An 18,786-nucleotide genomic window follows, 5' to 3' on the forward strand; every position below is an offset into this window, starting at 1 on the left:
CCAAGTTACGTCATTTCGACGTCACATTCGCTCAGCCCAGCCCTACAGAGTAAGTGTGAAGTGAATGTGTTTTATTTTTAAATAAGAAGAAGAACACAGAACCTAATATTTGTAATTTACTAATTTGATTTGAGTAATTTGTAAACAGTAAAAAAAACAAAGTTGCTTTAAATTGGTATTCTTTTGCGTGTTTTTTCAATTAAAATGGGTGAAAACAAGAAATCTGTACTACAAGAATTTAAATTGGAACCGGACCAAGAGTTACGTTTTGAAGTGGAAACCAAAGGAGAAAAAGTATACCTCACTTTGAAAAGTGGTCTGGCGGAAATTTTTGGCACCGAATTAGTAAAAGGCAAAACCTATGAATTTAATTCAGGCGCTAAAGTAGCTGTATTCACCTGGCAAGGCTGTACCATAGAAGTTAAAGGTAAAACTGATGTTATTTACACAGCAAAAGAGACCCCAATGGTTTTGTACTCCAACTGTCATGCTGCTTTGGAAATAATGAGAGCTCATAGCGAAAAAGACAATAAAAGAGGTCCTATTGCTATGGTAGTGGGTCCTATGGATGTTGGCAAATCTACTGTATGTAGAATACTGTTAAATTATGCTGTTAGAATGGGACGCCGACCCATTTATGTAGATTTAGATGTTGGTCAAGGAAGTATTTCAATTCCAGGAACAGTTGGTAATAATTAATTTTGCTTTTAGTTTGACTGGGAAACTATTGTTAATGTGTTTAGGAGCTTTGGTGATTGAACGTCCAGCTGCAATAGATGAAGGGTTTTCACAAGAAGCTCCCTTTAGTTTACAACTATGGACAAAAAAGTGCATCAGCAAATCCAAAACTGTATAGTATGATTATTGACCAGTTAGCTGCTACTGTTAAAGAACGTTTGGAGATGAATAAGAAAAGTAGTTCTTAGCTTCCAATTTGATTGCCTTGATTAAATATATTATTTACAGCTAGACATTCTGGGGTGATAATAAATACTTGTGGTTGGGTTAAAGGGGAAGGCTACAAGCAGCTTTTAAACTCTGGAAAAGCATTTGAAGTTGATGTCATTTTAGTGCTGGATCAAGAAAGATTGTACAATGAGTTAGTCAGAGACATGCCTAATTATGTAAAAATTGTTTTTGTTCAAAAAAGTGGTGGTGTAAGTGTGCTGCATTTGCTACATCTTATTATAAATAATTTAGAGATGTCTTTAGGTTGTAGAACTTACTAAGAGTGCAAGAAATGAGGCAAGGGACCAAAGGATTAGAGAGTATTTTTATGGAACTCTTAAGAATCAACTATACCCTCACTCCTTTGATTTGAAATGGTCTGAACTGAAAATTTTTAAAATTGGTGCCCCTCCTTTGCCAGATTCTTGTCTCCCTATGGGTACACTAGCACTTTTAAATTAATTTCCAATAGTTATGTTTTTTTTTTCCATTACAGGAACAAAGCCAGAAGACCATTTAACTAAAGTAGTGCTATTAACCCCAAACCCTTCAATTTCACACAATATATTGGCAGTTAGTTTTGCAGAAAAAGAGGAGGAGGATGTGATATTGTCACATGTGGCAGGGTTTGTTTGTGTGTAAGTATAATCTGTTTGGTATGGAAAAGTCACTGAATTATTTTGTACAATTCTTTTAGTTCCAATGTTGATACGGACCGCCAGACAATTACCCTTCTTTCACCACAACCCAAACCTTTACCTAATAATATTTTGGTGTTGTCTGATTTGCAGTTTATGGATAGTCATTAACATTTGTAAATTAGTTATTTGAATATGAAATAAGGGGTGTTCAATAATTGTTATGGTCCTAGTTGGCTGCGTAGAGCCCTTGATAAGATCCTATATAGTTTGAAATCAAACCGGCGGATTGACAGCTGTCATTTAATAATTGTTTGCAATGTTAGACATAGGCTGTTTGTGACAATTGCCATCCATAGGCGACCTGACCATAACATTTATTGATCACCCCTTATTAATGTTAATTTATTTAGTTTTGTAATCTTTTTATGTGTGTGAAAAATTGCAAAATATATTTGAATTAATAAATTGTTTGCAACAAAGGTCTTGTTACTCTGGTTAAAGTGCAATGATACTTGATTCTTGATTGGTTGAATAGTTCTCAAAGCTAAACGCAAAGAAGAATCTTCACCATAACCTCAATTTCAAATTTTCTTGCCAATTTCATTGATCTAAATTTTCAAAATTCTGTATTTTTTCATTTTCACAAAATTATTAACTTTTGCAGTATGGCCTTAAGTAATTCTGATCCTGACTGGCAAAAAATGCGACAAAACATGTTAAAGGTTTGTACTTGAATAGGCAATTTTTATCTCAAATTAACACACAAATTCAATATAAAAATAGACTATTTTTTTAATGTAGGCTGGTCAAAGAGAAGGTTTATCAAATGGCCGAGACACAAACTTTCAAACCAGTTTTGATAATGGTTACAAGGATGGTTTCCAAAATGGTTTCGTGCTGGGCAAATTGAAATTTCAAAAGTTTGGTCAACTGAAATCATCTAATCTCATACACATTACACATCTTATTCTGTTGTAGAGAGAATTCAAATGAATTGATTTCAGCTGAATTACAGAATAACTTGGAAAATCCCAGAATGGCTTTATGTGTTATCTGTAGTACTGAAAAAGATAATGAAAATGTGGCTGATGTGCGAACTAAACAGAAAAATTTAATTGCTGCTTATATAGACACCTCCAATTGAAGATAAGGATGGTGAAAAATCTTTTTTGTTTCAGTATTATTATTCCTCTATGCTTGGTTAAGCAAAGGTGTTATTGGCAAAGTGTAGTTGAGTGAATCAATAAGAATGTTCAAGCTTTTGTTGAATTTAAAACTTATCTATATACCTATTTACATAAGTAAAACAAACTGCACTGTAGATAAATTGTTGTATTTAATATAATTTACAATTTTCACTATTTAGCTTTTTTTCCTCTCATTGGACATACTTTGCTATTCAAGCTCAATTAGTCTAATTTCAAACAAAATCCTCATCTAACAATCTTATATGTATTTAAAAACAACATCTTTCTTATCTGCTACAGTTTGAATTTCCATTTTAACAGGACATTGCAACCAAAAACTAAGAAATTCTTCAGTGTAACCAATAAGAAAATACATCTTTCTTGGCAATACTCCTCTGTAAACCAGTCCAGCTATTCTAATTAAATTGTGCTGACGCTTAATGATCACTTCGCTGACGAACAAAGCATGCCAAGTTCCCACTATAAATTTCCTAATAAACTGATCTTCAATTGCAGTCTCAGACGGTCTGAGGCCGCCTAGTAAGTTTGAGGTGTTCCAAGAAGTTCCAGGATTTTGTGTGGGCGATCGTGTGAGGCGGATTGGCCATTTCGTAGGTCAGGGGGAAATTCCTTTTGGGAGTGATTCTGTAACGCCCGGCTTGACTTTTCTCGCATATTGGAGTATTGTGGAACAGCTGTGTAGTAACTATAGCATGGTTTTTTGTGGGGTTTAATACTTTTATGACTTTTTTCGTAAATGGTGAATACATTTTTAATATTCACTACAAAATTCTAATTGCCAAAATAAAAATGTTTAACCTAACTTTTTTTCTCTTCTTCTATAATATAATACAACGTACGCATAACCTCAAAAAAAGATATAAACAAAAACCTTTTCTTGGTTAGTTTTGACAGTAAAAATACCAAAAACAAACATGTCCCGGAAACATGTAACAAGCCCCACAAATCAGCAAAGCCATCCAGTATGCCGAATAGCAGTGTTGGTAATCACGGCAGGCATTTTGCGTTACATTATAATGAGGTCCAAATACCAAATAATGATTGCCAACCATGTAGAAGTCTCCACCCCATTAAGCTCCTGGAAGCGCGTTCTAGAGGGGGCTTTCCTGTTTGACAACAATATCGATCCGTACCAAGGAGATTTATTGCACGAAACACCGGCTGCCATTCATTTCTACCAGTTTATGTTACACAACATATTTAAAAGTGTTTACTTATTGTTTATTGCTTTTGATCTTGGAACTGCACTACTGCTGTATTTTTGTGTACGAAAGTATTCTGTAGGGTTCCAAAAAGAATATCAGGATGCTAAGACATTTCCATCAGATGTAGTTGATACATTACCAAAGGAAGATTTTGCAGGCAAAGTGTCTATGTATGTGTTAACTATGGCTTTGTTTAATCCCTACACAGTGCTGGGTTGTGTGGGTTGCTCAACAATGGGAATTCACAACTTTTTTCTTTCACTTTTTTTGTTTACAATGATGTTTGGTAGTGCTTTATTGAGTAGTTTGGCACTGGCTGTATGCTCCTCCATCTCATTCTACCCAATTATATTGGTGCTGCCTCTGATTACTTTTTTTACTAAAGTGCATAAGAGTATATGGAAAGCTACTGTGGCTATTGTTGGTTTTGTTATATTTTCCACTCTACTAACTGGTTACAACAGTAATGTTGGTAGGGACTTCAGTTTTATTAAAAGTGTGTATGGGTGTATTTTAACTGTTCCAGATTTGCAGCCTAACATTGGTCTGTTTTGGTATTTTTTCACTGAAATGTTTGATCATTTTAGGGAGTTATTTATATATTCTTTCCAGATTAATGCCACAATTTTGTATTTGGTGCCTCTGACACTAACATTTCGTAATAAGCCATTTATTCTTACTATAGCTTTACTGTTTTTAGTTTCTATATTTAAGTCTTATCCTTGTTTAAGTGATATAGGATTTGTATTAAGTTTAGTACCTAATTTTGTCTATTTATACCCATACTGTCAACAAAGCTTTGTAATCAGTGTTATTTTACTGATGACCAGTTGTTTAGCCCCAGTGTTATGGCACTTGTGGATTTACTGTGCCTCAGCTAATGCAAATTTTTATTTTGGTGTCACATTGGCTTATGCAATTTCCCAAATTTTCCTGGTCACAGATATTTTGTTTGCTCACACTAAGTGGGAGTTTTACCTTAAGCATGGTAAAAGCTGTGTGATTGATGGGGAAAAGCTCTCACTAAGTTTAGAATAATATGCCTTGTAACCAGTATTGAAAATAAAACAGTTATTTAACAAAATAATTTATTCCATTTTATTGTTTTATATAAAAAAAACAAAGTCAGACTGATGCAATTACTCAAAATGGAACCAAAATTCGATATTTAATAAGTATTTTATATTATTCTATCAGTTTTTTTGCCTTGAAGTATCTCCTCAAGTATAAGACTTGCCACACTGCCAAACCAAGAAGGATAAAAATTGAAAATATTGAGAAGTACAGCACTCGATTGTTAGTTGATTCTAAAATAAAATAATTTATTACTATTAGGATAGACAAAATGTTAGCAGTAATTTACCATTTGTATCTCTCATCTCTTCTTCCCTTTTCCTCATAAAAGCAAAGTCCTCAACAATAGCATTTGACAAGTCTTCTAACCTTTTTAATTCTCTTTCTATTGGCTTGAGATTTGCAGCCTCACCAAGCTACAACAAACTCAATTATTTCCACAATCTCAGCACAAAAACAATGACTTACAGTTTCATAGTTTTTAGTCTCCACTCCATGTTTTGTTATTAGAGTAACCAATTGTGTAATACCTTTTTGGTCTGCAAAAAAGATTTATTCTTCATAGCAATTGTAGCAGATACAAGTGTCTACTTACGTTGTGGAACACGCGAGAAAAAGCAAATCTCATACATATCATAAGTTTCAGTGTTGAAAGAGAACTTGCCTTTGGACACATCCTGTCTCTGAGCCAAAATGTGGCCTTTGGAGTCTGTGACCTAGAATAACCCAACACTAATACAAATACACAAGCCAAGTTACCGGCAGCTTTACAATATAATCGATCCGCTGTCCAGGTTGTTCAGACACTTCAAACTCCCCAATAACCGGAACGTTCCCTTGCAATTCCTCCTTTAAACATTTCTGCGTATTTGGTTCTAAGTTAAATGAAATTGAGTTCACGGTTGTAAAAAAAGCCACTAGTACTATCAGAGCAGTCCTAAGAAACATGTTTCGTTCTACAAGCTGTAGGTATTTCCGATACTTTGCCACGAAATGTTTTCAATAATTTTTTTGTGCCCCAAAAGAATAAAAACGAAACGTCACATTCCTAACCATTTGCAATGTCAAACGTCAATTACGTATACGAGTTGTGTCAAAATCAATGAATTTGTATGTTTATCTGACTAGAAAGGTCATATAATTTGAGCAATCTAGCACTAATTTTTAAAGGGACAAATATGTTTTAATAGAAATTTGCAAATTAAAAATCTATTTTTTGGCCCTTGAAAAAAATTGAAAAACTTCCAAAAAAAAGGATTATTTAATATTTAATTATTAATATAGTAATAAGTTAATATAAAAAATTATTAATGAAAATATAAAACTTATTGTCTAGTCCAGAGTGAATATTCTAGCTGCAATATCACTAACAAGCCAATCAATTCCATCCAAAAGATTTTCACCAGTCACAGCACTGCAGGACACAATTTTCCAATGATGAGTTTTAATTTTATCAAGTTCCAAGGTTTCTTTCAATTGTTCAATACCAAAAGCTCCTGGCAAATCTTGTTTGTTGGCAAATATCAATAAAGTCGCCCCTGCTAATCTCTGTAAATAGTATTTGTAAGACAATACACTTTGTTTTAGAAATCACCAGAACCTCCTCCAATAAAAGTGAATGCAGTTCATTCATACAATCCTGTAATCTGCGTTTATCAGCACTATCAACCACCCACACCAGTCCATCAGTACATTCAAAGTAGTTTCTCCAGTAAGAACGTAGAGATTTTTGTCCACCCACATCCCACATGTTCAATTTAAAGCTGAAATATTACACTTTCAATACAAATATGTTACAGTACAGATTAAAAGAAGCAAGTGTACGTTAAATTTGACTAGAAGCAAATTATTTTACAGTTTACCCTCTATGTTCCAATGTTTTAATATTAAATCCCAAAGTGGGTGAAATAGTGTTTATTGGTTCTCCATTGAACCTCTTCAGTATAGTGGTTTTGCCGGCGTTGTCAAGCCCCCTGTAGATAGAGTTAAGGGCATAACAGTTTTTAGTTTTTACAGAGTAAAAATACAATTAAAATTAAAGGATACAAAATTAATATTCTCATTTCTTTCTCCTTCTGTTTGATTTTTTTCAATACTGTTAAGAATCCCATTTTGTCGTTCTTCTAAGAGAGCAAGCACAAGGGTTCAAATACTTTCACTGAAACTGCAAATCAATAATTCATTTTGATTGATACATTACATTTTAAAGTGAATAAGTGAACATAAAAACAAAAACAAAATATGTCATGCATCCACCTTCACATGACAAGTCAAGTTATTATTAGAAATAAGGTTATGCCGGTAACCATCTTCTTTTCGTTTCGCTTCACATGCATTTCGATTTTCGATACCTTACTAATGTCGATCGATTTTGAAGAGATTTTTGAAGCATGATTGTAATTAGCTATTTTTTAAATTCAAAGCTATATTAATTTAAAGGCATTGGGAATATCGTTTTTTATGCAAATCTTCTAAAGAAATAGTTTAAAAAATAAATTTAACTTGAATATAGTGAAGCTAGATATCGATATTCTTTCAAGTTCGCCCATTCCTAGTTTTGTTGACATTCTCAAATATTCTGCATTTCTGTCCCTTTAATTCTCTTTTATCTGAATTTTACATTTTTTAATTTATTCAACCTTTTGATTTATTTGTTTTTTTCCTTAAGAAATTTGTATTCATAGAATGTACAACACACTATAATGTACTATAGTTGTAAAAATCTTAGAGAAAAACCACCAGGATGCATATCACTTGTGTAATATGTAGTGATTTATTTACCCCAAGTTCTGACTTGTATTCTACCCCATGTGGCCATCTATTTCACTACACTTGTTTATTGCATTGGCTAGAAAAGTAAGTATCACGTTCACAGAACCTTTTGTGATAATTTAAATTTCTTTATAAACTTCATTCTAGTTCAAAAACTTGCCCACAATGTCGCGCCAAAGTGTCTTCAAAATCTTTAATTCGGTTGTTTGTAAATGTAGCCCACTCACATGACATCGGACAAGATATTACACTTCTCCAACATAAACTAGAAAATATGGAATTCTCAATGAAACTGAAAGACAAGGAATGCAAAAATGTTGTTAGCAAGAGTAAAGAAGTGGAAGATCAGAACAAAGCTCTACGGTAAATAAACAGCTCTTTTTTGCTTAAGGGCACTAGCTGAAAGCTTTTTGCAGAGAACATGTTAAAGAATTAGAACTAGCAGATCGAAGATATGAATCCATAGTAGCTGCTCTGAAAGAGCAAATCAAGTACTTCAAAGAACAAGCACAAAATAGTAATCGATTGAAAAATGACCTGACTAAATTGAGGACTGAATTAAAAAATTTGGAACATGTACAAATTGCTATTTGCGCCAGTAGACAGCAAGTTGAGCAGATTATACAGAACGAAAGCAATATTGATTCATTAGCTCTTTTAGCTGCAACATTAAAAAAGTAAGATTTTTAGTTGATTTATTTTTGATGTTATTGTTAAAATTTGTTGTAGAACTTTAGTTGATACTGAACAGAAAAAGCTGAAATTGCAGCATGATTACAAAAAAACCCAACATGAACTTTCCCAATGTAAAAGGGAGTTGATGACTGTGAAATGTGAACAGGAGGACACCAAGTATGTTATTGATTTTGTTGTACTGTTTTATTAAGGTAATGGGTTAGCTTTGTTTCCTAAATTGGTAAATTAAGTAGTTCTCAACTCAATTTTACTTTTTTCATTATTGTAATAAGTATGTTGTACTAAATTTTGTACCCACATTTGTTTTGAGTGTATTTCTGTGAAAAAAGGTTTTACACTCCTTTACAGCTTATATGACTGCTTAATTTCTGTTGCAACAAGGTCAAACTAGAAAAAAAATATTGAAATCAATCTAATAAAGCAAAGAAAAAAAAATTATAAAAATATATTAATATCATTAGTATCCCACAGGGCTATTATTTCATCAATAATGACACCTATTAAAATCAGTTCTCTACGAAATAATGCCCTCAGGTGGATGACAAAACATTGAAAACACCACAGGCATTATAGGAAATAATGCCCTTGTTATCTTAATTACTATAATATCTACCTATCTATATCTAAACATTTTTAGAAAACAGTTGGCGTCTTTAAAACTGAACTACGAGAGGGAGGTAAAATACTTGAAGGAAAAGTTTAGTCAACTAAAAGCTAAAGAGCCGTTCCGAAACGACTCACTGAATAACAGTATAAGAATGATTGTTAATGAGAGCCCAGTGAATTACACTAGAAAGCGTGTTATTAGCCCCAATGAAAACCATTCATCTCTTATTGATTTAAGTGAGTCATTTACGCCTCCCAGGTCTGATCGATCCCATACTCCACCTTTAGATATGCCTCATAAAAAGGTTATTTAAAAGCAACTAAATTAGTTTAGAAGTACTTTTAATGTTTATGTTAACAGGTTAGAGTTTCAAAACTCAAAGACAAGGCTATTGACGAGTCTCCACTTCCAGCATCTACCATGAGCCTATTTGGTCTTCAAAGGGCTAAAAGTGCCAGTCAAAGTAATTGCGGAAACAATAAAGTAAGTCTTTCTAGAGGTTTGCAATTTTGAGCAAAGTCAAGGTAGCACATGTTTCAGTTTTCAATATTCAAAAACAAAGAACTACAGTCCGATTCGGTGCCATCGACTAGTCGTTCAACAAATCCTGAAGTAATTTACAACGGTTTGGGTGGCTCATCCAAAGACGACGTTTTTCCCTCGTCAAGTGTTAAACGACCGAAGCCATTCAAACATTCTAAGTCTAAACTTAAGAAGTTGTCTGCTGATGCTGGCAAAAGCAACAAAAAAGTGTCGGAGTTTCTTGTTGATTTAAGTTAGGTTTTTTTATACTTATTTTCTCTTGTAACTGCTATTTAATTTGGTAATAAAACAAAAAATAAAATGTCTTGGGTTTTGGATTGACAAAATGCTTTTTTGAGGCGCAAAGTTGATACTGACGTCACAGTAAAGTCTCGGGCGCACAGTACGCTAAATATGATCGACTGCAAAACTATCACATGACCAAACAATTGGAAAACCTAAAGGTCCCTTGTGACTGTGACCAACTGCAGATTACGTCGCATAAGCACCTAACGTCTAACGTGTGCACCGGAAGTAGTAAGCGCTCTCACGTCAAGCGGCCATTACAACAACTAAAACTATAACCTTTCTTTTTAATGGTGGACGTCGTGTCCGCTGAAAGTGCGACAGTAGAATTAAGTTTTTTATAGCAAAATGGTAAGTAAAAATATGTTTCGAGTTATTTGATATGACGGAAATGTATTTACTAAAGTCTGATGAACGTTTTTGTGTAGTTGTAGTCGGTAAATGTGCCGTTTTTTGTTCAGTATGGTTGGTAAATCAAGGCCCACGTGTATTGTTTACGGCCCTATTTCTTTAGTTTGATGTGTTGCCTTTGTGTAGTTAATAGGCTTCGAGTAAATGGCAGTAATTTTAAACTAAACAACCCAATGGTCTACGACATTAGTAGATGGAATATATAAACTAAAAATTAGCAACCAGCCTATCAAAATTTTGAGGTTATATGATGTTCAATATTTTCATTCAATCCATTGCTCTGGTGATACATTCCTATTCTGGAATATCGAACAAGTGATTTCAAATAGAATATGGTATTTTAGGCGTTATCAACGGTTCGTCCGTTAGTTAGTGTGTATGATGAAAAATCGGAAGAAGTCAAGGGGTCCAGTGTGGCTTTGCCTTCAGTTTTCAAGGCTCCCATTAGACCTGATATTGTTAACTTTGTTCACCAGCAAGTTTCGATGAACCACCGTCAGCCCTATTGCGTTAGTGACAAAGCCGGTAAGTTTCCATTCAACCTTTACTCTTATTAATTATTGGGGTGTATTTTTATGATGATTTACTTTTGGTCTGTGTTTATGAATCTATGTGATTTCCATTTTAAAAGTGCTGATTAATGGGTAATCCCTTTAATTAAGTTTCAAGTTTCAGTCATAAGTCTCTTCTTTAAAGTGTATTATTTAAGGCCACCAAACTTCTGCTGAATCTTGGGGTACCGGACGTGCTGTCGCGCGTATTCCTCGTGTACGCGGTGGCGGTACTCATCGTTCCGGTCAGGGTGCTTTTGGTAACATGTGTCGTGGAGGTCGCATGTTTGCTCCTACAAAGCCCTGGCGCCGCTGGCATAGGTAAGTTTTCAATCTATGTTTTATTGAAATACATAATAAGTCTATGATCTAACCAAATAAATAAAAATATAATTTTTATGTTAGCCCTAAACAATGTGATTTTTGTATTGGATGGTTGGTTAAAGCACACACATTTACACAAATGCTGCACATGTGGACTTGTGATAAGGGTCTAACCAGATTGTTTTTATATGGAAATAGTGAAAATATTGGTGCATTTATGTAGGGTAATTTAAAAACTTTAAAGGACATATTGATTGAAATAGTATGCTTAAGGATCAGTAATCCACAAATAAATAATACATAGGACTAGGATTTTGGTTTATTTACAAATTAAAATGATACTGCCTAGAAGCCACAATTGTCAAAATTCTTTCTTTTTTCTGTTCTAAATTTTTTATTAAAATTCAAAAAGTGTTTTTTCAACTCTTTATTATTGTGACTTCTTTTTTCTTCCTTAGGGTGGAAATTTAACATTCCTGATTGATGAGGAGTGTCCCTCTTTTTGGTGTATAGATAATAAAAAGGAATGGCAATTGTTTTACTTTTCTAATGCATTATTGTACCATCCCTTTTTACTCTGAACCTTGCCATACATTTTTTTTCTTATTTTTATTAGTCAGGAGTTATTATGCTTCTTCCTGGTTACTTTTTACTTTTCAATTAGGTGCTATTTATGATGATTCTTATCTTGGTCTGTGTTTATGAATCCTAGTGATTTTACTTTCAAAAGTGCTGAACTGCACTTCTGTACCCTACTCAACGGGTATTTTAAGAATATCTTTTGTAATTTGGTAATTTTTTTCTAGACGCGTAAACATCAACCAGCGTCGTTACGCGTTGGCTTCCGCTATCGCTGCCAGTGGCGTGCCCGCTCTCGTTTTGAGCAAAGGTCACGTGGTCGATCAGATTCCTGAACTGCCTCTAGTTGTGTCTGATAAAGTGCAGGAGTTTAGCAAGACCAAGCAGGCGGTGCAGTTTTTGAGAAGGATCAGAGCCTGGGCTGATATTCAGAAGGTACTATACACTCCCAAATACAGAATAGCATTAGACTTTTAATTTTTTTTTGACTACTAAAAATGATGAATTGCTTTTGGTCCGTGTTTATGATGTTTTTCTTGATTATGCCATTCAAAAGCTCTGACTTATTTTGATTTACTCACTTGGGTTGGTTTTATGATTTTGTTTCTAAGTGTTGGTTTATATGGGTTTAGGTTTACAAGAGTCAGCGTTTCCGTGCTGGTAAGGGAAAAATGCGTAACAGGAGGAGGATTCAACGTAAGGGACCTTTGGTTGTCTACCATCAAGATCAAGGTAAGTGATTATATTAGCATAGACTAAATGATAAGTATAGACAGTGACAATGGAACTGAAAATTAATTTAAGTAAGCAGCGTGAGATGGCACCACTAAACGCATTTTCTGAACTTTTAACTGTTTGGAAAAACATCAGTTTTAATGCGGCGTTGTCTATTTGACAAATCACATTTTTTGTTTTGTTTCTAGGCTAAAAATAACAGTTTTTGTGTGTGTTTTCTTTAATTATTCTGTATTTTTAGTTTATTTTTAATATTCATTTTATACTTAATACATTATGATTTCCATGTTTAATCTTAAACAGTCATGTGACCATTTGTACCTTAAAATGAGTCACGAGATAAACTGTCACGTGACCCGTCAAATAATATTTTGTCATTTACAGTCACGTGATCTTCAGGCTTCCGTTTTGGCATTAAATAAGAGTCAAGTGACCTTTAAAAATATAACTTGAGTATTGAAAGTCGTCATGCGACTTTATGAACTGTGTCACGTGACTCTGCAAATAATATTTTTAACATCTAAAACAGTCACGTGTTACCTTTAGGATTTCGGTTTGACGTCAACACGTTTTTAATTGAAAATGCATTATAAAGAGAGTGTGTCTCTTTAAAAATATCTGAAAAACGAGCATGTAATCCTTTAAATAACATTTTGACATTCAAAACTGTCATGTGACATTACAAAATCCATTTTTAATCTTAAAAGAGTCACGTGGATTAAAAAATTAAATTTGAGTATTGAAAAATTGTCACGTGACCATTTGCACATTAAAAGGTATCACGTAATTAAAAAATCTCAGTTCAAACTGAAAAACGGTCACGTGACCCTTTAACAATTTTTTTTTCGCTATTTACAGTCACGTGACCCGCAGGATTTCAGTTTGACATTAAAAAAAAAGAGTCACGTGACTTAAAAAAATGTTTGATTATTGAAAATCGTTATGCGCGTTTATGAACTGTAAAAAGAGTCACGTGACCTTTTTTTTAACGTCAAAACTAAATCCTAGTACTTTGACATCTAAAACAGTGACGTAACCTTTAAGATTTCGTTTTGACGGTAAAATAATTGAAAATTGTTACGTAGCCATTTGCACTGTAAAGACGGTCACGTGTCTATAAAAATATAAGTTTAAACTGAAAAACGATTACGTGATCCTTCAAATGACATTTTGACATTTAAAACTGTCATGTGACATTATGAATTCCATTTTTAATCTTAAAAGAGTCACGTGACCTTCAGGATCTGTTTTGACGTTGAAAAAGTCACGCGATTTGAAAAAAAAATAGTCTAAACATAAAAACTGTCACGTGACGTTAAAAATGAAATTTTAATTTTACAAATAGATACGTGAAACTAAAAAACGGTCACGTGACCTTCAGGATTCTGTTTTGACGTTAAAAAAGAGTCCTGTGACTTTTAAAATAAATAGAATCTTTATTATCGATATCTCAAACCAGAAATTCTTATCTTGTTTAGTTTTCAAAATACGAGTAATTTAACTCAAATTTATTTGAAAAAATCAAACTTTCTTACACAGTTCAGATGAGGTAGCAAAAGAAAGCGGATTATAGGAAATACTGCAAAAGTTGGCAACTATGTCTGCAATGATGAGCTGTATTAGCGCCATCTCTTAGAAAATACATTAGGAAGCCTTTGAAGCGTAAACGGCTTCCTTTTTGGGTGCCACTTTAATTACATTGCGCTGGTTGTCTGTACTTATCATTATTTAGTCTATGGTATTAGTTTTAGTTGTTGCGCACTTTTCGTTCCACTTATATTGATCTGAATGGTATAAGCGGTCCAATAAAGTGCTAAATTAATTTGTGGAAACTTTTTTCGTCAAGCTGTTCAGTAGCCAAGCGAAATATACATCACAAAACATCAACACCAAAATTTTTTAAAGTTTTCTGAAATGTACTATTTTCTCCTATTAAAACTGGCGGACTTTTTGTAGGACTCCGCAGAGCTTTCCGTAATATTCCGGGAATCGACCTGATCAGCGTCGACAAACTCAATCTATTGAAACTGGCTCCTGGCGGTCACGTGGGCCGTTTTGTCATCTGGACCCAATCAGCCTTCCAGAAATTGGACAAAGTGTTTGGCACTCTAAAAACGGCATCAACCCTGAAGAAGGGCTACAGCCTTCCGCAAACGAAAATGGCAAACACCGATTTGTCTCGTTTGCTCAAAGCCGACGAAATCAAGGCAGTTCTGAGACCTCCGCAGTAAGTCATCATTTTATTGAGTTTTCTAGTTTAAATTGTTCTTTACATGATGAATGCTTTCGAGCACTGGGTTATGACGTTAACCATGATTACTTTTTTTGACATTCATTTCTGATATATTTACATCATTTAATTACATCTTTACATTTTGAGTACCATCATAATGACAACTGGTTTTGTTTACATAGGAAGAAGGTTGTACGTCGCGTGCGTCGTCTAAACCCTCTTACCAACGCTAAAGCTTTACTCCGCCTTAACCCCTACGCAGCCGTATTGAAGAGACAAGCGATTCTATCTGCTCAGAAGAGGAGTTTGGCTCGTGAAGAACTTTTGGCGAAAAAACGCGGCGTAAGTTAATTTTAGTGCAGCAAAGCCGTGTAATTAAAAAATCTAAATTGTAGATCACATTGCCTGAATCGAGCCCCGTGATACGGTCCGCTAAATTGCAGGCTAAAAGGAGGGCCCAAATTTTGAAAGATAAAAAAAGTAAACCCGCCAAGGCCAAGAAACCGGCAGCCAAGAAGACTCCGGCTAAAAAGTGAACGGTTACAATTTAACAAATTGTAAGCTAAATCAATAAAATATAAAAATAAGTAAAAACTTGGTAATTCTGTTCTAAACGTAAAATGAATGCTATGATACAACCCACACAACTCGTTAAACGTCGAGATCGAAAAGGTCACGTTTGTATCAGAATTGCGTTCAGTTAATAAGCGCGTGTGAGAAAGAGAGCGCAACTAATCGCTAAGCAATACGAATGCATTCTCAAAACGTCAAACTCACTGATGACGTGCATCCACCGCCTACTATTCTAGAAAGTGCTTGTAAAAAATTCCAATATGGCGGGAATAGTGATGACAGTTTGTATTGTGGAAATTGAGTTTTTTGAGGATTAGATGAACTTTTACGGTTTAAAATCAAGACTTGAGGTTATTTGCGTAAGTTATTTTTGTTTGCTACCGTTCATAAGTTTTTCAAGCCACATTGTAACAGCAATTCAGGAAAAAGCCCAACCGTGTCAGGTTTTTTACTTTACATAAAACCAGATCTAACTCAACAGTGGTTGAACACTTTGAAGTGGGATGATTTTACTCCAACACTATACTCAATGGTAGGTACAAGTGCTTTCTAGTACAGTAAACTTATTAGGTACATGTTACATGCACAGGTATGTGAGTTTCATGTTAAAGCATCCTTCATTGTGAGAGCAACAAAAATAATTTTGAATGAATGTTCTTGGTAATAACATAAGAACCATTTACCAGTTTTGCTTACCTAGTTTCAAGGATTTCGACTGCTTGAGAAACATTTTGGAGTTTCTGCCGTTTTATCGAAAATTAGTTTTTGGAAAACACCCTGTACCTTGGTTATAAACAAAACGTCTTCAACTGCTCTTTTCAGTGGTATAGAGCAAAAAATTCAATCTAAAAAATTGTGTACAGGGTGAGCAAAAACAATGACCCTCTAACCATTTCGTGCACACCCTGTAGGCAACTGTATTGAGGTTCAAACGTTACGTAGTTTGGTTTAGTGGTTCATTAGGAACAATTTTGCACTCTTGTAGTTTTTATGTAAATCTAACCGTTTTCGAAATATTACGCTTTAATTTAGGCGGCGGTCAGTATAGTAGGCCTTCATTTGGACAAAATTTCGGTGCATTTTCCCAAAAAATCTTGATTAATTAAAACGTTCCGTATAGACACATTAAATGACCGTAAGTAGCTAATGATGGGAGCTATCACGTGACGTTGAGCGGGCACCGCTAACTTGCCCCGTCTGGCCGCTAGAGGGCGTCTTGATTATCTTTTTTCGGACATTTTTCTAAATATCTTGAAAACGGTTTGAGTTAGCAGTGTGAAAGAAAAAAATATAGATTTTTGACATTTTTAAAGGAGGTAGCCTTATTGTCTTTAACTGCCTTAGTTAGTTAAGGTTAATGGTAGAAATGTGATGTAAAGTGTCACTTGTCAAAATGTAATTTTTAAGGGTGCCATGTGTCTTGAAAACTGTAAAAAATGTCCTAATTTCAAAGTCAGTGACAAAATGGCGGCAGTTACAGCAAAACAGACACCAGATTTGTGTTCGCTTGAGCATTTGAAAAGTGTTTATACAGTTTAAAGAGCACTGAAGGTTCTGGACTGCTTTTAAGGCATTTGAAACCTTGTAGATGGTTTTGGAAGCTGCCAAACTGCTCTAGAAGCTTCAGATTGTCTTCAAACATTTGAAAGCTGCTATAGATAAGTTGAAAAACATTTGAAAGCTTTTGTAAGCCATTTTCACACTAACACAAATAAAATATTTAGATAGTCATAATCTTATTTATTTATTTATTAATTCAAATTTTATAGTCTATTAGTGACAAGTCTAACTTCCAAACATCCAAGTTTCCTTCTTCACCGCCAGTCAACAGAATATTTCCCTGTAAACAAGAAAGTTAACAAGAGAGCATGGCAGTTTTTAAGATTACCTGTTGAGTAACACAACTTGCTCTAACTATTTGTTCATTTTCTTTAAATTGGAAAGCTGGTGTCACCTTTTTGTTTGATACCATTATGCTTCTAAGTGATCTCCCTTCAAGTGCAGTAGAGCCACACAAAACGAAAAGAGAATCTTTAAAGCTGTGTACTTTTGATATGTAAGCACTATTATTTGGTACCTACAAAGTATCATTAAATAACACACTGAGAAACTTATATAATATATTATAAGGTCCTACTTTTATTGCTACATTAATATCACTTCTGTGAAACCTTTTATATGGTTCAGCCCCATCAGTTTCCCATAATTGTAAATCATTGATGGAAGTGACACAACTAATTTTCCATCTTCCACAGATCTTGAAACCACAGTAAACTTTCTACAAGTGCTTCAGTGTTTAAGCATTCTTGCAAAGCATCATCCTCACTGGTTTCCAAGAGGTTGTAAGTGTTGATCAAACCATCAGTTGACCCTGACATAAGTACATTACTATCATCTGGTCGAAATTGTACCTAAAAAACTTCAACAGTGAAGTTTTTTTTAGGGAAATTATCTAAATTACTACCTCGGTAATGTCATCAGTGTGTGATTCCCAATAAGCTCCTAATAAATTACTATTTCTCACATCCCAAAACAAAATAAAAGCTTCTCCTTCTGTCAAATCAGTGCCAGCAGCCAAGAGCCTATCACAAGGAGAAATATCAAAGCAGCTTACTGACTTTGGTGAGGCTGTAGTAGTAGTATCTAATATCATCCAGTGCTACATATTATGCAAAGTAATAAAAGCAAAGCTTACCTCTAAAAGTAACAGCAGATTTGTTAGGAACTCGAAGATCCCAAAGTTTAATAGTGCCATCATTGGACCCGGTATAAAATAAACTGTTGCTTAAAGGACTGAATTTACATTTGACCACCCTGTTTGTGTGCTCTGTTAACTGGTCAACTTTTGATAAACCATTATTTGCTAAGGTAAAAACATTGATGGAATTATCTGAAAGGGTGGTAGCAATATAAGGGTTTGTTTCACTAAAATTACAAACCCGTTTAATATGTTATTATCGTGGATTTCTAAATTTTACTGTAATGTAAAGCAATTACCGATTACTGGCTATATCTAGGATGTATTCCGGTCCTAAAGATTGGATGTAGAGGTGATCACAGGTTGGAAATACAGAATTTATTTCTTCTATATCTTCCATATCACTGTCTGTGCCACTAGTAACAAAATTACCGTTTGATTGATCACTTTGCATTTTCATTGTTTTTCACGTGCGGTTTTTTTTTAAATAGTGTAGATTTGAAAAAATAGGAAAGCCTCAAACAAGTAGTTATTTAAATGTGTTTGAAAAAGTAGGGTTAATGGTTATAGTACACAAAGTTGCTTTAGGCTTTAGGCACCGCCCTCTATACTAGAAAGCCTAAAATGTCGCTTTTAATGGCCGCCATATTGGAATATTTGACAATCACCTTCTAGGCTTTCTATAGTATAGTGGGCGGTGCTT

General features: G+C 34.3%; 9 protein-coding genes across 9 annotated transcripts; 5 read left to right on the plus strand and 4 right to left on the minus strand.

Moving 5' to 3' along the window:
* Positions 1 to 82: 82 nt before the first annotated feature.
* Positions 83 to 2,068, plus strand: cbc (protein CLP1 homolog). The gene is given in 7 exon segments (XM_081973667.1): positions 83 to 688; positions 744 to 799; positions 801 to 915; positions 967 to 1,157; positions 1,213 to 1,387; positions 1,445 to 1,586; positions 1,646 to 2,068. Coding segments are annotated over 7 exon segments (1,275 nt in total). The 5' UTR covers positions 83 to 204; the 3' UTR covers positions 1,758 to 2,068.
* Positions 2,069 to 2,150: 82 nt separating this feature from the next.
* On the plus strand, positions 2,151 to 2,947 carry LOC145725093 (uncharacterized). Its single transcript, XM_081973692.1, has 3 exons — positions 2,151 to 2,311; positions 2,391 to 2,509; positions 2,568 to 2,947. The coding sequence occupies exons 1-3, from the start codon at positions 2,255 to 2,257 to the stop codon at positions 2,731 to 2,733; spliced, it is 342 nt and encodes a 113-aa protein (XP_081829818.1). The 5' UTR covers positions 2,151 to 2,254; the 3' UTR covers positions 2,734 to 2,947.
* Positions 2,907 to 3,616, minus strand: mRpS24 (mitochondrial ribosomal protein S24). Its single transcript, XM_081973691.1, is given in 2 exon segments — positions 2,907 to 3,338; positions 3,340 to 3,616. Coding segments are annotated over 2 exon segments (510 nt in total). The 5' UTR covers positions 3,547 to 3,616; the 3' UTR covers positions 2,907 to 3,035.
* Positions 3,617 to 3,626: 10 nt separating this feature from the next.
* Positions 3,627 to 5,089, plus strand: PIG-U (phosphatidylinositol glycan anchor biosynthesis class U). The gene has a single exon (XM_081973666.1). It carries the CDS (start codon positions 3,712 to 3,714, stop codon positions 5,038 to 5,040), a length of 1,329 nt encoding a protein of 442 aa, XP_081829792.1. The 5' UTR covers positions 3,627 to 3,711; the 3' UTR covers positions 5,041 to 5,089.
* bai (Transmembrane emp24 domain-containing protein bai) lies at positions 5,074 to 6,139 on the minus strand. The gene is made up of 5 exons (XM_081973678.1): positions 5,848 to 6,139; positions 5,672 to 5,792; positions 5,545 to 5,615; positions 5,366 to 5,492; positions 5,074 to 5,309 (listed from the first exon to the last, which is right to left on the minus strand). The coding sequence occupies exons 1-5, from the start codon at positions 6,022 to 6,024 to the stop codon at positions 5,188 to 5,190; spliced, it is 618 nt and encodes a 205-aa protein (XP_081829804.1). The 5' UTR covers positions 6,025 to 6,139; the 3' UTR covers positions 5,074 to 5,187.
* Positions 6,140 to 6,318: 179 nt separating this feature from the next.
* Arl2 (ADP ribosylation factor-like 2) lies at positions 6,319 to 7,348 on the minus strand. The gene is made up of 4 exons (XM_081973690.1): positions 7,123 to 7,348; positions 6,939 to 7,049; positions 6,677 to 6,839; positions 6,319 to 6,624 (listed from the first exon to the last, which is right to left on the minus strand). Exons 1-4 carry the CDS (start codon positions 7,185 to 7,187, stop codon positions 6,409 to 6,411), a joined length of 555 nt encoding a protein of 184 aa, XP_081829816.1. The 5' UTR covers positions 7,188 to 7,348; the 3' UTR covers positions 6,319 to 6,408.
* Positions 7,349 to 7,637: 289 nt separating this feature from the next.
* Positions 7,638 to 9,995, plus strand: nopo (TRAF interacting protein no poles). The gene is made up of 7 exons (XM_081973665.1): positions 7,638 to 7,932; positions 7,996 to 8,211; positions 8,265 to 8,525; positions 8,578 to 8,700; positions 9,182 to 9,455; positions 9,512 to 9,634; positions 9,692 to 9,995. The coding sequence occupies exons 1-7, from the start codon at positions 7,820 to 7,822 to the stop codon at positions 9,929 to 9,931; spliced, it is 1,350 nt and encodes a 449-aa protein (XP_081829791.1). The 5' UTR covers positions 7,638 to 7,819; the 3' UTR covers positions 9,932 to 9,995.
* Positions 9,996 to 10,171: 176 nt separating this feature from the next.
* On the plus strand, positions 10,172 to 15,396 carry LOC145725083 (large ribosomal subunit protein uL4-like). Its single transcript, XM_081973668.1, has 8 exons — positions 10,172 to 10,330; positions 10,735 to 10,915; positions 11,100 to 11,262; positions 12,072 to 12,279; positions 12,477 to 12,576; positions 14,536 to 14,806; positions 14,995 to 15,154; positions 15,208 to 15,396. The coding sequence occupies exons 1-8, from the start codon at positions 10,328 to 10,330 to the stop codon at positions 15,346 to 15,348; spliced, it is 1,227 nt and encodes a 408-aa protein (XP_081829794.1). The 5' UTR covers positions 10,172 to 10,327; the 3' UTR covers positions 15,349 to 15,396.
* A 1,714-nt stretch (positions 15,397 to 17,110) lies between these two features.
* LOC145725085 (WD repeat-containing protein 89) lies at positions 17,111 to 18,654 on the minus strand. The gene is given in 7 exon segments (XM_081973674.1): positions 17,111 to 17,225; positions 17,274 to 17,462; positions 17,523 to 17,639; positions 17,641 to 17,796; positions 17,850 to 18,028; positions 18,081 to 18,310; positions 18,383 to 18,654. Coding segments are annotated over 7 exon segments (1,116 nt in total). The 5' UTR covers positions 18,544 to 18,654; the 3' UTR covers positions 17,111 to 17,141.
* Between the last annotated feature and the right edge of the window lie 132 nt (positions 18,655 to 18,786).

Source organism: Ips typographus, linkage group LG2, assembly GCF_016097725.1.
Source record: "Ips typographus isolate SLU linkage group LG2, UJ_Ityp_2.0, whole genome shotgun sequence".
NCBI lineage: Eukaryota > Metazoa > Arthropoda > Insecta > Coleoptera > Curculionidae > Ips > Ips typographus.

Bases quoted from the DNA above. Each gene is read 5' to 3' on its own strand.
- nopo (XM_081973665.1), top strand. From the start codon at position 7,820: ATGCATATCACTTGTGTAATATGTAGTGATTTATTTACCCCAAGTTCT. The intron at 8,701-9,181 runs GTATGTTATTGA...AAACATTTTTAG, and splicing joins TGTGAACAGGAGGACACCAA to AAAACAGTTGGCGTCTTTAA. The intron at 9,635-9,691 runs GTAAGTCTTTCT...CACATGTTTCAG, and splicing joins GTAATTGCGGAAACAATAAA to TTTTCAATATTCAAAAACAA.
- LOC145725093 (XM_081973692.1), top strand. From the start codon at position 2,255: ATGGCCTTAAGTAATTCTGATCCTGACTGGCAAAAAATGCGACAAAAC. The intron at 2,312-2,390 runs GTTTGTACTTGA...TTTTTAATGTAG, and splicing joins TGCGACAAAACATGTTAAAG to GCTGGTCAAAGAGAAGGTTT. The intron at 2,510-2,567 runs GTTTGGTCAACT...ATTCTGTTGTAG, and splicing joins GGCAAATTGAAATTTCAAAA to AGAGAATTCAAATGAATTGA.
- LOC145725083 (XM_081973668.1), top strand. The intron at 10,916-11,099 runs GTAAGTTTCCAT...GTATTATTTAAG, and splicing joins TTGCGTTAGTGACAAAGCCG to GCCACCAAACTTCTGCTGAA. The intron at 12,577-14,535 runs GTAAGTGATTAT...GACTTTTTGTAG, and splicing joins TGTCTACCATCAAGATCAAG to GACTCCGCAGAGCTTTCCGT.
- Arl2 (XM_081973690.1), bottom strand. From the start codon at position 7,187: ATGGGATTCTTAACAGTATTGAAAAAAATCAAACAGAAGGAGAAAGAA. The intron at 6,840-6,938 runs GTAAACTGTAAA...GTAATATTTCAG, and splicing joins AAAACATTGGAACATAGAGG to CTTTAAATTGAACATGTGGG. The intron at 6,625-6,676 runs GTTCTGGTGATT...TACTATTTACAG, and splicing joins ATTCACTTTTATTGGAGGAG to AGATTAGCAGGGGCGACTTT.
- bai (XM_081973678.1), bottom strand. From the start codon at position 6,024: ATGTTTCTTAGGACTGCTCTGATAGTACTAGTGGCTTTTTTTACAACC. The intron at 5,616-5,671 runs GTAAGTAGACAC...TCTTTTTTGCAG, and splicing joins TTTCTCGCGTGTTCCACAAC to ACCAAAAAGGTATTACACAA. The intron at 5,493-5,544 runs GTAAGTCATTGT...AGTTTGTTGTAG, and splicing joins AGACTAAAAACTATGAAACT to CTTGGTGAGGCTGCAAATCT.
- PIG-U (XM_081973666.1), top strand. From the start codon at position 3,712: ATGTCCCGGAAACATGTAACAAGCCCCACAAATCAGCAAAGCCATCCA.